The sequence below is a fragment of the Mandrillus leucophaeus genome, unplaced genomic scaffold (genome assembly GCF_000951045.1).
Source record: "Mandrillus leucophaeus isolate KB7577 unplaced genomic scaffold, Mleu.le_1.0 Scaffold38, whole genome shotgun sequence".
Lineage (NCBI taxonomy): Eukaryota > Metazoa > Chordata > Mammalia > Primates > Cercopithecidae > Mandrillus > Mandrillus leucophaeus.
The window spans coordinates 1,350,080-1,367,168 of NW_012104031.1; the positions used below are offsets into that span (position 1 = coordinate 1,350,080).

Genomic DNA, 17,089 nt, shown 5'->3' on the forward strand with positions numbered 1-17,089 from the left:
TCTTCCTGTGATTAAATAAAAATCATGACACAGTTGTACTAAAAAGGATAACAGGCTGGAATATTTGAATTCAATAGGGTCCTGCAAAATGGTAAGAACCTATAGTCATGTTAACAAGTCTTCAACCAAGAAATGGTCATTTTAGAGCACTAGAATGGGCATATGGAATCCCCGGGCTCCAGTTCCAACTTTGTCACTAACTAGTTCTATAACACTACGCAAGGGAGTCGTGTCTCCCTGGGCCTCAGTTTACTGATTTGTACAAGGGGGTTGAACTAGAGGACCAAAGCACCTCAGCTGGACCAGGGGTTCTCAACTTGTGATCCTGCAGCAGAATCTGGGAACATATGAAAAATGCAAATTATTGGGCCCCACCCCCAAGACTTCTCGAATCAGGAACTCTGCATGTGGGCCCAGCAATCTAGGTTTGAACAAGCTAAGATAGGTTTGAGAACCACTGAGATAGGACATTTTATGTTTTTTTAGCTAATAGGGATCTGAGTAAGCCACATTTTTATGGAAATAAAAAGCATAAACAGCCAGACACATAAAAACACATTAGCAAATGAATAGGAATAAAGAGGATAATTACTTTTTACAAAAATGAGATGTAAATATAAAGTAGCAAATTAATTTTTTAAAAAAATCATAATTTTTGAAAGTCCAAATGAGTGCTGCCCTTAAAAGTTATAATAGTTTACCACCTGCTGTTTTAACGATGCAGTTCTTGCTTAAAGCATTTTTGAAACTTTATTTGGAACCGACTGCTGAGTCAGTTTAGAAGCTGAACGAAATCAGCTTCATTTGTTTGGAACTAAAACTGTCTTCATTTAGCCTGAGCCTAGACTTATTGTCCTGATTAGACGGCTTGCAGAAATCAAATTCCGTCTAAAAGGAAGAAGACTGCCCATCCCTGAGGATATTCAAAGAATGTGCTGCAGCCTCGAAAGCGATTTCCAAGCATAACTCAGACGTGTTTCGGATAATGACAGAATTACATGTTTGACATCACAGAGTGCCCATCTGGAAAGGGGCAACACTCACTTCATGGAAGCTCAGACCTGAGAGCTAGAAATGGAACAAGAGATCATTCTTGGGGAACAAGACTCACCCTTCAACAGGAGTGGAATAGTCTCACCATTTCACAGATGAGCAGTGAAGGCCAAAGGGGGTGAAGAATGTGTCTAAGGTTACGGGAACTCACAAATGGAACCAAAACTTAGCTTTCCTAAAGAATCCTGACTAGGCTAAGGGACTTTGAACCAGGGAGTGGGGACAGGATCAGTGGAAGGCCCCACCCACCAGGTTGTGATGTCAAATCAGAAGACGAGGCTCCCAGCCCAGTCACTTTCTTCATAAAACAAAAGACGCTTTTGAATGTACTGAATATTCTGGCACCAGCCGTGGTCAATTCTTTCTCTGACGGTGGGTTGCAAAATATTTCTAGCATCCCGCAGAGTCCAGTGAGGGCAAAGAGGGTGGAAAATTCTTTCTCCATTTAGCCACACAGACTTTCTGGTCTTTGGTAAGGAGGTGCCTAGTGTACCACGCGTCCCTGCCGCAGGGCAAAGGGGAGGGTGAAGGTGAAGGGTTCTGTAACCCGGGCTCCGGGCCACTCAGGACTTCTGCTGGCCCACAGCTGGAACAATTTCCTCCTTGTTCCACACTGTGTTATTCTAAAATGTCCACTTTAGGGGTGAGGGGTGGGTGAGAGGAGATACTAAAAGTGAAATATTATTTTGAATATTTATCAAGTTGTTCCCACTCTTGGCTCCTCAAAAGGTCTTTCAAATCATCTTTTTCAGTTTATTTTATTTTACATATTAAAAAAAAAAAAGATGGGGGTCTCATTATATTGCCCAAACTCTTAGCCTCAAGTGATCCTCCTGTCTCAAACTCTTGGCCTCAAGTGATTCTCCTGCCTCAGCCTCTTAAAGTGCTGAGATTATAGGTGTGAGCCACTGTGCCCAGCTACTTCTTTATGGATCTCTCCCCAGCATCCCATAATCTAAATCTCTCAACCTTAGTTTGGCACATCCTCTCTTTCCTGTGTGATTCTCTCTCTAGTAGACTATGAGCTCTATGGCTGAAGTGTGGCATTCTCTTTATCTCCCATAGCACCCAGCATGCTGGTGGGTGCAGTGCAGGCACCCAGCCATCACATGGTGACGGTGATGGTGATGTTATCACATGATCACTTATGCCTACTGTGTGCTGGGCACTCAAACAAGTACTCTGCTGATATGCATGACCTCAGCTAGTCCTCAGAACAGTACTATGTGTGAGGGGCTATTAACTCCATTTTTCAAGCTCTGAGGCTCACAAAGGCTAAGTAAGTAGCCTATTCAAGGCCAGGGGAGGGGCTCAGGTACAAATCTAGGTGTCCTGGACTCCAAAAGCAGAGGTCTTAACATCCAGACATCACTCCCTGCCAAGTTAAGAAGTTAGAACACACCCTCAGCCTATCTTCTACCACAGGTGGTTCTCTCTACCTCAGCTCCACTCCCCCGCCTGCCTTCCTAAACTCCAGGGCCAGGGAAGAAGAGGCTCTCAATACCCATGGGGTGACTTCAGCGACCACCAGTGAGACTGCTGACCATTGAAGAACCAGGGGGAGGTGGAAAAAGCAGCTGACAGAGAAAAGGTGGCGCCTTGAGTGGCATAGACCTCCTTCTCCCCAGGCCCAGCAGCCTTTCTGTACAAGCTGCCCTACATACAGATGCTACCCTGAGGCTTGAAAGTCCCTGAGTCACAGTCCTTCCACACACCCCCCTCACCCTTGAAAGCACCCAAGGCCCTGACAGGGTGAGAGAGCCATATTATAGCTACATGTCCACGGAGAATCACTGTCACTCCAGCAGAGAGTGGTATGCATTTATTTCAACCTCCCAACGTCACCTTAATACTTCTGTGTGAGACGCAGGGGAGAGAAAAACCAAGGTGTGGAGGCACTGTTATGCTGGGTTTCCCACTGCGTTCCCCACCTAGGTTCCCTGTCCTGATCAGGAGACGGCAGAGGGAGCATCGCGCTAGGTGTCAGGACATCCGGGTTCAGGTCCCAGATCTCCCAGTAACTCTCTGGGCTTCAGGCACCTCATCCCTGCAGCACGGAGCTCACTGTGTGGCTTGTAAAGGGCCTTCCAGCGGCTCAGGCCTGTGGTTCCATGGCCAGACTATGGAAGCTGCCCTGCCAATGCCATGCTGCTGGCACCAGCCAGACTGCAGACGGTGCAGAGCTAAGCGGTGATAGGACCTTATCCTGGCCCACTCCCTGGGAATCTGACCCTGCTCCTCTTCAGCTACAGGCATGCTTTGACAGTCTTCCAAGAAAAATGCTGACCTCTGGCCTGCTAGGTTCCCAGTTAAACAAAGGACTGCAAGCTGGTGAGCTGGGGACCATCCTCCGGAGGGCTGGGTCATCTTCCACCTGCCAGCTGACTCTGCACACACACACTCCACAGCCCAGCTGCACAGGCCATAGAGCGGGGTCGATGCTCCCTGGAGGGACCTTCATGCTGACATGACTTCAATGGGATGTAAGTGATGGGGAAGGGGATAGAAAGCAGAGTTTATGGGTCACTGCTCCAGTGCCGTCCCAACCCCGCACAGCTGTCACTCAAACTTTGACATTTGGGGTATAAAGTGCCCTCAACTTAACTCTGCACCTTGTTTTATCCAAGCTGAAACTCCTCTTCAACCAGGCAGCCGCGTTTCAGCCAAGCCCCTTATGGCCCATAGTGCTTGCCACATAGGACTTCTCTGCATTCACACAAGCTGGGCTCTCGGTGCAAGTTATCCAGTGCCATTCTATCCTGAGTTGAGGCCCACCCTTTCCTTGTAACTACTGTTTAAGATCGGCTTTCTAAAAAGTCCTCTGGAGACACCTCCAACACACCCTACCTCTAGCCCTTATGCTTGACCTTCAGCCCTTATCCGTGGCCTCCAGCAGCTATACACGGGTTTTTCCAAACTTGACTCATATGTAGGCATATTCCAAAGGAAAGAATATCTCCCAAACTCTCATGAGCATAGCCGAGAACCACGGGGGTCTACATACCCCAGTGTGAGATACACTATGCTAAAAAACCAAAATCTACTTTTATGAAAAACATCTTTCAATTTCAAATTAGAATTGCCAAAGAGAAGTTTTGTCTTTTAACTGGTAAAATAATAGAAAAGCACATGGTAAACATTCTCCCAGAATTCAGTGAGAAACACTGAGCTACAGTTTTCACTTATTCATCAAATATTTGTCGAGGTCCTCACAGGTGCCAGGCAATGCTCTTGGCAGTAGGATTCAGGGGTAAACAAGACATTGACCCAGCACTCACGGAGTCTACCTTCCAGTGGGGGAGACGGGCCATGAAATAATAAACAGAGACATAAGTGCAGGTAGTGGGAAAGTGCTGTGAAGAAATACACAGTGGGGAAAGAGCAGAAAGGAGTGTGGGGAGAAAAGAAGGGCAGATTTTACATAGGGTGGTCAGGAAGTGATATCAAAGAGAGACTTAAATAAAATAAAGGAGTGAACTGGGAGGTGATGGGAGGAACAGCTTAAGGCAGAGGGAAGAAAAAGGAAAGGCCCCAAGGCTAGAGCTGGCTGGAACATTGGGGAAAAGCCCAAAGACAGCCTGGCAGAACAGGGGGAACTGTGGGGCAGGGTAGGGACGGCCAGATCACGTAGTGCCTTGTATGCCATGGAGATGAGTCTGACTTTATGGGAAACATGAAGGGAGGCATGGCCAGGGGTTGGGGTGGGTTGAAATGTTAAAGAAAAAAAATTATCCAATGCCACTTGTTAAAGCATTAAGGCAGACTTTATTCAGGACCATCCAGATAGGTACAGGGAGCATGCAATAGGGTCTTGCAGTCAGGGAGAGAGATTGGGTTCAACTCTGAATACAGCATGGGTGAGGGGGGAATTTCTAGCCAAGAAGCAGGGTGGGGGTCAGTGGATGGAAAATTACCAAGAGGAAACATCAGGAGTAAGGGGGATTCTGGCTAAACAGACTGAACAGGATTCCTGCTGCAAACAGGCCAGGGTGATCAGACATCACCTGGGGAGTGGTGGAGGATGAGGAACCTGGTCAGATATCAAGGGTGATCAGATATCCAAGGTGGGGGGTTCTTGTCAAACCGACTTAGCAGGGTTCTTGCTAAAACTGGATTTTACAGGGAAGTGCCGAGGTGGGCCTAGCGGAAGGTTCAGGAGCCTGGCTAAAGTTTGGTCAAGCAAAGAATCTTTGTCAGAAACAAGGGACTGATGGGTTTTTCCTTCTCTGTCTTTTGTCTACTATCCTGTGTTCTTCAGGAACCCATGGTTTCCCCCATCAGACTGGAAGCTCATTGAGGGCAGGGGTTGTGTCTCCCCTCTCATACTAGAAGCTCTTCCTACCTTCTGCTGCTGCCTTCTGCCTTCAGGACAAGACCCCACTCATAGTAAAGCTCAACTGGGTAGTGACTCCAACCCAGAAATGAGCTCCAGGGAGCGGAGGAACTACTAGCATTAGCCTGGCAGGCCCTATTTGGTTGGTGCAAATGTAATTGCAATTTTTGCCATTACTTTTAATACAATCAGGAAAAAGAGGAGGGAGCTATGCATCTATCACCAATAGACAGGCCTCCCCAACCTGAACTGTGCCCTACCTGCCACTTAATGCCTAGCAGCTCTGCACAGGTGTCACCTACTGCAGGTGCACACACCCCCAGGGGTGGCTCAACAGATGCACCTGCTGGTCAACCTGGGGTCCCTAGGGCCAAGGTGGAGGCTCAAGCAAAGCTGGTCCCTGCCTGCCACGCTGAGGCACTATTGTGGGGAACACAGCGACACCACCCCACATCACTGCCACAAACAGCCTCCACCTCTGCCCCTGCCCCAGGGGAGCATCAATTGCCTGTATCCATAGCAACTGACATTTGTGAGTTGCAGTCCCAGGAGGGAGGACAGGAGGGATGCTGCACTCTTCACTTATTCTGAAAAGAGAAAGGCATTTCTCTGGCTAGCTTGGGAGGCCTGAAACTCCTGAAAGACGTTGTCCTCATCCACTTTCATCTGTCTCCTGAGTCAGTCAGCAAGGTTCAAATGGACATGATACATCCATTCAAAGACAGGATCTTCTTTTGGGTTCTCTCTGAAGCTGATCCTGCACAAAATTTTGCTTTTAAAATACCTGGGAACTCAGGGTGGGGTCAACTAGGAAAAAATAAAAAACCCCAAATGCCACAGCTGGAAGGAACTTGAGAGGTTTCATTCCCCTACTTCTGAACCAGATGAAACCTCTTCCCATCTCACAGTGAAAAACTCAAGGCTGGGCACAGCAGCTCCCGCCTGTAATCCTAGCACTTTGGGAGGCCAAGGTGGGTGGATCACGAGATCAGGAGATCGAGACCATCCTGGCTAACACGGTGAAACCCTGTCTCTACTAAACATACAACAAATTAGCCAGGCGTGGTGGTGGCCACCTGTAGTCCCAGCTACTCAGGAGGCTGAGGCAGGAGAATGGTGTGAATCCAGGAGGCGGAGCTTGCAGTGAGCTAAGATCGCGCCACTGCACTCCAGCCTGGGTGACAGAGTGAGACTCCATCTCAAAAATAAATAAACAAACAAACAAACAAACATTACAATGGGAAAAAATTAAATTAAAATGCCGACTATACACTTCTTTTTTCTTCATTCCTACGAGATTTCAGCCATACTGGGCCTCACTTCAGTGTTTCAACTCCCTCTTAGCTCACGCAGGCAGAGCTGTCTAAGTCTAACCTAACCCTGTAGGTGATGGCTTAAACATGGACCGGGATGAGGGGCTTCCTGGCATGAGAAGAAAAGAGGTTCACAGGTTTTCTTTTAAAATAAATTGTGCACTCACCCTGCTACTGAGATAAGTAGCTGAGTCAATGTTCTGGCTCTAGAAAATGTGTTCACACTCACAAAGTAGGCCTCTGTGCAGAAAATGAGCCTGCCAAGCCGCTTCACCCCAGAATCAGAGGGCCAGCACCACCAGCCGCGCCCACAGCTGAGAGCCCACAGCATGAGAACCCCAAACCATCTGATCACTGAACAAGGTCAAACCAGATCAGAAATTGCCCTTTATACCTCACACTACCCCTTCTATTCCCACAGCTCTTCTCCCTTGAAAGATGCTAAATCTTCTTTTAAATAAAAGCAGAACAAACAAACCCAACTGAATTCCTTTCTCTCCATCCCTTTCTGCAGTCTCAGGATAGAACACTTTCTCAAGTTCCAGCCTTCACTCCTTCCCATTTCCAAAAGAACTGCCCTGTTTTCGAAATAAAAATAAATTCCACAGTCCTCCATAATGTCAAGAGAAAAATGTACCATTTGGCTGTCCCCAAATCCTATGAGAAAGCACATCTGGTGGGATTTTTACATAACCACATTTCTGCAGCCTAAGAGACGGTTCCCGTCATCTCTCCTCTCTCCCACCCCTTGGTCCTCCCTGTCCTACATTCACCCTGCACAGACAGCAGCAGCAAAGTCCATGGGTTCCACCCCTGCTAGCTGCGTGAGTTCAGTGAGCCCCCTCGAGCCCTGGTTTCTTTGTCTATAAAACAGAGATCACTGTACCCTATCCTACAGACGACTGTTTTGCGGGAGAGACGAGTAGTAATATGAGACAATGTACACATTTCTATAAAGAACTTTGGCATACAACAAATGTTAGTTATTCGCTATTATTTTTTTGTCCCACAAACTTTTTGAGAGTAGATTAACCAACTTGTCATAGTTGCATTCCAAGCACCTAGTGTCTGGCATGCTGCAGATATTTTAAATTTCGTTTACAAAATAAAAGTGTTCATTAAATCTAGTTGAAGAGGCCACAGACTTGTTTTGCACTGGTTGGCCCCTACTTCTGCCCTCAGATTAACTTGGCTCAGTGCTCTTCCCCTAAGGGGGAGGTTATCCTCAAATAACCTTCTTTTTTTTCCACTCAGAAGAATCTCCAATAAAAATCAAACTGTAGGAAGAAATTGCGCTTCAAAAGGGAAGCCTCTCTGCATCCCACCCCACCAGTTCTGGCCAGGCCTCTCCAAAGATCTGTCCCCCTGCCTCCTGGATGGTGTTCAGCAACTAGATGAATAATGAACCATCAGAGGGGATTCCAACCGGTGGCAATTAACACTCTTCCAGCTGGGAAGGATTTAGCTCCATGGTGCCCAGATCTGCCGAGTCTCCTACCCTCTTCCAAAACACACCAACTGCTACCACATGAATTGGGAGGATCCCACAGATCAAAGAGAAGAATCCGCTGGATGAAACAAGACTGGCCGAGTGTTGATCATGGCTGAAGCTGAGTGATGGGTACATGGGGATTCATTATACTATACTCTTTACTTTTGTATATTTTGAAAACCAAAACAAAACTTTAATTATAATTCCATATTTTACCAGAACTAGGGCAAGAAAGCCTAAGGGGTTTTCTTTCCAAATTATCAGGGGAACTCCAGGCCTGATTTCCATTGTAAAAGAAAATGTCCAGGAAATTTCTCTAGCACATTTGCATTTATAAGACCAGGGAGTTATTAAGTTAGTGCAAAAGTAATTGCGGTTTTTGCCATTACATTTTTTTAATGGCGAAAACTCCATTTACTAATATTTAGTAGAGAAAGAGTGTTGGCTTTTGTGATCTTGGGCAAATGACTTAACGTCTCCGAGACTCTCCTCAGTTTCTTTGCCCTTGAAACAAATTTCGACCCTATCTCACAGGGCTGCCGTATAAAAGAAGGTGAACCTTTTAGTGCTGTGCTGACACCTTGAACCAGCACCTAGTGTAGATGTTTGATAAAATTTAGTTTCTTTTTTTTTCCTTGAGGAAACAAAGATGTTTTGTTGTATTCTTGCATTAAGAAGCTTAATGGAGCTGGGCGCGGTGGCTCACGCCTGTAATCCCAGCACTTTGGGAGGCCGAGGCGGGCGGATCACGAGGTCAGGAGATTGAGACCATCCTGGCTAACACGGTGAAATCCCATCTCTATCAAAAATACAAAAAATTAGCCGGGCATGGTGGCGGGCGCCTGTAGTCCCAGCTACTCAGGAGGCTGAGGCAGGAGAATGATGTGAACCCGGGAGGCGGAGCTTGCAGTGAGCCAAGATTGCGCCTCTGTACTCCAGCCTGGGTGACAGAGCAAGACTCCATCTCAAAAAAAAAAAAAAAAAAAAAAGAAAGAAACTTAATGGAATCAAACTCCAGAAGTTAGCTGTTGGCTAGGAGAAACCTAGACACACTGAAAAGAAAGCTTCTGGGGAAAGGAACTCCAAACTCCATTGCCTAGGAAGCCTGGGTCCACGAGTACCCATTAAGGACTGCAGTATTTGAAACATCATTTGCCACAGGCACTAAGTCAGAGGAGACAGGGCAGCAGATGAGGAGCAGAAACGCATTCCACTCCAGGTCCTGGTGTGAGGGCAGGTTGAACCAGGAGGAGTTGCTAGGAGGAGCTGCTGAGCACTCAAATACCATAATGACTCAGATAGATATTTGTACACCAATGTTTATGACAGTGTTTCTCGCAATAGCCAAAAGGTGGAAACAACCCAAATGTCCATCAATGGATGAATGGGTAAACAAAATGTAGTATATATTGATAAATAAAAACAAAAGCCTAAGCCCCCCAATCGACTGCATGGAACCCCTCTTGGCCAAGAGGACCCCCATAGAAACCTTAAAAATTGAGTTCCAGGCCATGACGGGATGGGAGGTCAGGCATGCTGCTCATTATACCTCCCACCTCAATAACCACTATTAGAGTTTTCTTCCTAAGGGTTAAATAGAAACTAGCCCTTTCCAAAGACTTGTTCCATCCCTGATTTCAACCAACTGCCTGCTTGTTCCATTTTGCAGTTTTGATACAAGTGACCAGCACTGCTTCCCAATAGGAGCCCACTGACCATGCAATGGTTCTGGCTGTTTCACAGACGCCGTGTATAGGATGCCTCTGTGCCTTCCGTTTCACCTTTGGCTGTACAGAGCCTAATTTTAATGCGTTTAAATGTTAAGTCTCCATTCCAAAGTGAACATGAGATGTATGGAACTCGCATGTTTGCTTACTGTGTATGTGTGCATCCCCTGCTTTGTGAATATTCATAGCTCCTCCCATAATCTATTAAATATATATTTATATATTATTTAATATTTTAATATTTAATGTTGTTTATATAAGTATATAAATAAATATATCATATATATATTTAGCCAACTTGTTTGGTATAAATTCCTGTTCTACCCTTCCCTCCATCAAAGTGCCTGCTTTTGGTTTCTACCAGAGGCTATGCTTCCTAGCCTGCAGGCTGCAACTCTTCATAAGAAATAAAGCTCTCCTCTCCACATTTATGAGTCCCTGATTCTTCGGCTGACAACACACACAATGGAGTATTATTCAGCCTGGAAAAGGAATAAAATTCTGATACTTGCTGCAATATAATGAACCTTGACAACATTACGTTAGGTGAAATAAGCCAGACACAAAAGCACAAATACAGTATGATTCCACTTATTGAGGTTCCTAGTGTAGTTAAGTTCATAGAGAGAGAAAGTAGAATGGCGGCTGCCAGGAGCTGGAAGGAGGAGAGAATGAGGAGGTAGTGTTTAAGGGTCAATTCCAGTTGTGGGGGATGAAAGGGTTTTGAAGATGGGTGTAGTGATGATGGTTATATAATACGTGAATGTACTTAATGCCATCAAACTGTACATTTAAAAATAGTTAAAATAGTAAATTGTATGTTGTGCATATTTTACCATGATGAAATAAGAAAATAATGACAAAAGAAAGAAAAGAAAGATACTATAATGGCAACATTTTGGCTTTAGTTTATATTCTTTTTTCCCTAGAGCTGAAAGCGTCCTTAAAATATGCAGGGGCTGTGGGGTGGGGGTGGACTGTAAACTGGATGAGGAGATTTTTAGGGAGCAATAGAAATATACTCCATCTTGATTGGAGGGGTGGTTACATGGGGCATATACATTTGTCAAAACGCATCTGTACTGTAAAATGAGTACATTTTATTGAGTGTAAATTACTTACTGAGTGTCAAATCAGCTCAATACAGCTGATTTTCAAAGTTGAGAAAAAACCAAAAATGAACAAACAAAAAATCCCTAAGAAATAAAGCAAGAGAGCCCCATGCCTTACTAGTAATTTAGGAGGCCAATATTAAAGGCTCAGGAAGACAATACATCCCAAATGACTGTGTATTACCAGCAATTCTAGGCTGAATCTAAGAGGGTTGCAGACCCCTCCTCCTTCTACTTTTCCCCACCAACCCTGGAATTTCAGAGTCAGTCAAACAAAGACCCTATCAGACCTCTCCTCAGGCTGATAGAAGTCAGAGTTCCAAATGTTCCCTCAAAAACTAGTTAATAACATCCTGTCTTGGTTTGAGATCTGTGAGAGTCGGGAGGAACAGGGTGGTTGGTATCTACCATTGGCTTCTGGTGTGTGCTTAGGGCCATTACCTTGTCACTTACATCTTCTTCTACAAAGAACCCACAGCAGGGGACCTGAGGGGTGTGGTGGAGGGGGCGGTGGGAGGGGAGTGCTCAGAAGAGAACCCTGGCCTGGAGATCCGAGCAATCTCACTGGACTGCACCTCTCCAGCCCTCGAGGCCTCCCGACAGTCTGCAATCATTTTGCAGAATGTTTCCTCCTAAACTGTTTTGAGGGAAAAGATGCACCTTAACTTTCTAATCCTGTATGACTCAGGCACCTCCAGATTCCCTACTCTGTTCTTCTTTCCACTTCCCTCCAGCAAAATACAGTCACCTCTTACGCACATGTGACTTCTGGGAGGCAGACAGCCTCAGTAGTGTCCCCAGGCTCCTGGTCTAACCTGGAGGCTGACAGAAAACAGTGGAAGGCTGGGGTCTCCCCGCTTCCCTTCGGTGCCTCCCAGGCCTCTTTATGAGAGAAAGGCCCATAGCCAAGGGATGGGGAGTGAGGAAGATGCAATGTGAACAGAAGATTTGGATTTGTTCATAGTCAGAAATCCAGCTTAAGGGTAATCAAAATGCAGATGTGTCTACATCAATATGAGCACCTTATCCAACCTACCTTCTTCTAGAGGCTGAATGATTCAAACAAAAACAAAAACAAAAACAAAAACACAACGACAAAGCAGACCCACACTCAAATCTTGACTTTTCTATCTAATTGCCTGACCTTAGGCAAGTCACTTAACCTATTTCCCATCTATAAAATGGGGATGGTAGTATTTGCCTCATTAGGTTACTGAGGGACTAATGAAGACATATCAAAGAACGGAGCAGTGACTGAGGGTAGCCAGAAAGTATGATGCCACCTGCCCCCACCACCCACCCGTCTCATTTTGACCTTATTCAGTCTAGAGCAAAGTGGAAAGTTACCTCTCCTGTTCCAAAGTGATTATAAACGTGGGGCTGACTCTATCACGGGGCCCTCCTTTAAATGTCAAGAGAAGTTTGCTTTAGGCATGCCAAGTGTGCTTGAATCCCTGAGAAGTATAAACCAAGATGACATTCAGACCAGGCCCCAGGCATAGGTGGGAAGGGGAGAAGGGCACCGGCAGAGGTGGGAAGGATCTGGGGCAGATGCCATCAGGACCCAGGGTCCGAGGGTGGAGGGAAGTAGATTCAGGATGGTGGGTTGGAAGTGCAGGAATGGGAACCGGGGGCAGGGCCCTGGAAAGCCTGTCACAGGGCAGAGTGGGTAGAATAAAGCCACGTGATTCCACTGCCAGGCCCCCAGGCAGCAGATACTAGCTGATCCAGGAAGTCAGAAGCCTGGTGTACACCAGAAGACGATGCTCACCTCCAGAGACCCAAAATGGGGCCAAAGGCAGCCCAGGGGGCAGAAGAACTGGGACTTGAGCATGTGGCCTTGCACTGGCTCCTACGACAAAAGGGAGTGGCAGCAGGAAGCAATGTGGAGACCATGGGTTATTTAACCTGAGCCAAGAATGAGCGGCAGGAGACACAGTGAGGACACCTCCAACATGGGCCTGCCCCCCAGTGGAAGAAGGTTTCGGCTGGGTAGGAACGAAGGGGAACGAAGGCTGCGTGGGACTGGACAGAGACAGCCTTCTCCTTCTTACTTCTGTGCTAATGATTTCATGGATTAGTTCGTTTATCTTCTCAAAATCCAAGAGGCAGGTGCTATTAATACCACACCTGACATGATGAAACAAGGGGTCACCCAGCTAGGGGCTGAACTGGAACTGGACCCCAGCAGTCTTGTTCCACCCCCACCTATCTGCCCACTGTGCCCTGCTACTTGCAGGGTGTTAGCTGCCCTGCTCCCCACTGCAGCTCCTGGAGAGAGAAGAGATAGCCCCTATACACCCCCAGAACATTCTCCTGAGGCTGCTGCCATGGTACAGATCAGGGTGACAGAGGGGAAGTAAAAGCTACAGCAGCCCAGCTGGTTGGCAAAGAAGAGTTCCCCCATCCCCATCCAGATGGCTCACCAAGCCCACTGAGGGGCTCTTTTCTCTGGCTTCTTCATTGCCTCAGCTTGGAGGGCCCCCAGCAGCTGTCCCTAATACACATGACCCACAGATGCTTGTGTCCTAGGTAAAGAACGAAGCCTTCCCTGGGATCTGTCCAGCTCCTTGTGTGCTCTGTGGTGGGAGGCCCAGGAACAGAGGCCCCAGCAGAAGCCAAAAGTTTCTTTCTGGGTGAACAGGCACATCTGACTCAAAGGCAGAAATGAAATGTCCACTAAACCATGGGAGTGGTTTATCTCTCTGGGGCTTCTTCTATAAGCCTGGGGGATTCTCTGGCCTCCCTGTTTTTCATAGGACTCCAAATCCCAGCCAGGTACTCGATGTACCCAGAGCTGCTGGCTGGTTGCTCCCTGTTCTTACTGACACATGGCCCAGCATCTTTCATGGCAGACCACTGCTGGCCCAGGGTCCAGAAAACCGAGCTGCCAGAATCCCAACAGAGAAAATCTCTTGCGTGGTCATTAATCCAGAGTCCAGCCTGCAAGACAGCTCCCTTCTGAAATGCAAGATGCATCTCAAAGATCTGGAAGGGAGAACATTGCACACAGCTCCCCTCACCGTCAGGAAGTATTTCCTTGCATCTAACCCACTTTATTGCCTTCTACTGAGAGGCAACATGGCAGCAGGCTCCAAGAGGCTCCAAGCATAGGGGCTGTAAGAGAGCAGATTCTTGGGCCTGGTTCAGTCACCGACAGTGTGACACCGGGCAACATGCTTAACTTCTCTGGGTTTCAGCATCCTTGATTTTAAGATGAAGATAGCATAGGTTGTTGGAAGGTTTATATGAGGACAGACATCCAGTGCTTAGAGCACTGCCTACCATGGAGAAGGCTCTCAGTGAACAGGAGCCATTGTGATTACGGTTGTTGATGGTGCTGCCATCACTGGGGGAGGCCATCTCACCAATTCCACCTGGTGCACCCTGAGCACATCACCTCAGAGTGGGGGTTGTCCAAGGATGACTCAGCCTGCCCAACTCTATGATGAAGGCCCTCATCTTCCAGGAAGCCTCCCACAGCAAATGACAGTGTTACAACAGAGCCAGTAGGAGCCCCCAAAAGCTTGGTGGAAGACACTGGATCATTCCTCCAGGCCAGGTGCCCAGCCGGCTGACTGCAGTTGAGTTGACCATACACAAGCCTGCACCTCCCAGCCCCAGCTGTCTCACCAGCTCCTGTGCATTCAGCCTGGCAATAAACCACAGAAACAGTGCTCCCAGGAGCATGCAGATGCTTCTAAAAATAGTCACTGCTCCTTCAGACTGTGGGAGGGAGATGGGGAGCAAGTGTCCACAGTGCCTGTGGGAGCCAAGGAGAGTCCAAGAAGGAGCTGCAATTCTCTGTAGAGCCTCCTCATCATCCCGCGGCACCAGGCCCGAGATGCATGATGCTCAGGGAAAACTGTACCGTTTGCTTTGTGCATAGGGTTGAGGGAGCACTCTGCGATGTTGCTGACACTCTGCCCTGGGGTGAGGTCTGGCTGCCTCTGGGAAGGTTGAATTGGTCTGAGCCAGGGAGGCAATACTCCAATAATCAGGGATCATCAGTTCATTCTGGCCCTAATGCAGCCTCGAACCTTCCTGGGTTAAGTACGGTCATTGAATCATCAACCCAAACAAAACTTTAAAGTCACTGGATCCAAACCCCTGCTTCAGGGAGCCCTGTATCCAAAAGGACAACACAGACTGTCCCTTCCACCAGCCTCCTTTTTCCCTCCCAACCAACAACAAACCAGTACACATCTCTTTAGACAGAGCTGTCTTGACATGAAAGAGTTTTCTAACTCAGGGTAGCTCTGGACCAAAGCCACTTCCAAAGGTCAAAGTGAACATCATCAGCCAGGCCAGGTCCCATAAGCCTGTGTGGGCTCTGTCTTCACTGTTGTTTTGGTTTAGCATGAAGTGACAGGAAACCAAGGCTCCCCTGACCCAGAAACTGCTCTCCATCCCTAGAAGCCAGCTAAGAGCAAAAGGGACAATTCTCACCTCCTCCCAACCAGCAGCTTCCGCATTCCTGGCCTGAGATCCTGAGATCCAGAGGTGCCAAGACTCAGCCAGGCACGCCTGGCTGGAGGGAGACAGCTGGTTTGAGATGGTGGAGCCCAGAGCAAACGACTGAAGGAGGGAATAGGAGAAGACTAACACAGAACAGAGACATGCCACAGAGTTAACACAGGCTTCACAATTAGATGCGCAACACTGATTCTCCCTCCTCCAAAATGCTCTCCAGCATCTCACTTTTCCAGGCACCCTCATTCCTCAAATCAAAGGTCCCCTGCCCATCCATACAGGGGCTTTGCAGCCGTGTCCTTGGCCTCTCTTCCTCCTAAAATTTTAGCTCATTTAGGATAGGAGACCAGTACCACCACCTCTTCCCCTTCAAGCCTGCCTACTTCATATTTCAAATCCTAACACCCAAACCAATCCACTCCCTGGGCTAGGAAGATTCTTGCAGCCCTTGTGCACAAACACAGTCTTAGCTTTGTTGGGAAAGTTTGCACAATCCTAGCACACACAGCTTCACAGTCTTCGAAGGCCAAAGCAGGAGGAACGCGGTGAGAATGGAAGGCCGAGAGGGAGGGCAGAGTTGGCCATCCTACCTCTCTCCTGAAGGAGCCATCGTCTAGTTCATCCAGCATCTTCTCAGTCTCCCTCCATGGGGACAGGTGGGGAGGGAAGCTAGGCATTTCTTAGGCCCCAGGCCATCCCAACTGGCAGACTTAGGCCTGAGCAAAATCCCAGCAAGATCCTTCTTTTCCCTGAAAGTTGGCCTCAGAGAAAACACAGCAGCCCTGCCCTGGGTGGAATCAAAATAATTCCTGGATTCCCTACTCCTTGTCACCCCACACCAGCCACCTCCCCAGCCCTCCATGGCATAAACAGGGCTTTATTATCTCAAGCCCACCACGTCCTCCGAGAGTGCTATGAATGGAACACCACACAATACACTTGTTTATTAATAACCACTCACCCCTCCCTCGGCCGGCTTGCTCACTCGCTCACCGCTGGGTCCCCCTCATACATAATGGAAGAGTTGTGTGGCCCATGACACAAGCCAGGCTGTGCTCCTGAGGGGATAGACAGAGAGACGTACCAGGCTGGGCCAGGCTCCCAAGGCGGGGGTGGGGTGGGGAGCAGATCCCCCTGTTAAGATTCAGAGACGTCATGTTTTGTAGGGGAGCTCAGTGTGGCGGGGGTGGTCCTGGCCCTCCCCATACACACATCCTCCACGAACCCAAGGCAGGGATGGCAGCTGGTCGTGTAACCTTTATGTAACACCCACCCTGTTCCATCCAGGGCTGTGTGCTGGCCCCACACAGGACAATGGCTCTCCGCAACTTTGGTCCTCTGGTCCACTTCTGCTTGAGAGCCTCAGGACAAACTTCTCTCTTCCACGTGACAGCCCATTACACATTTGATTACAGCCATGCGTGTGGCCCTTGTCTCTTATCTTCTGCAGGCTAAATATCTCCAGTCCCTTCAACCTCCCCTCAAGAAACCATTTCCACTCACCACATTGTCCTGCTTCCTCTGAGATGGACAAACTTCATTGGGTCAGAGATTCTCCTAGAGTGTAAGGCTCAGCTCTCCTAACC

General features: G+C 47.8%; 1 protein-coding gene across 1 annotated transcript in view; it reads right to left on the bottom strand.

Moving 5' to 3' along the window:
- Nucleotides 1-16,437, bottom strand: part of NFASC (neurofascin) — a 164,440-nt gene extending 148,003 nt beyond the window's left edge. Inside the window, exon 1 of the mRNA XM_011990602.1 lies at nt 16,094-16,437. Coding sequence (XP_011845992.1) covers nt 16,094-16,113 — 20 coding nt within the window. The 5' untranslated portion in view covers nt 16,114-16,437. The remainder of the gene's footprint in view (nt 1-16,093) is intronic.
- Nucleotides 16,438-17,089: the final 652 nt, after the last annotated feature.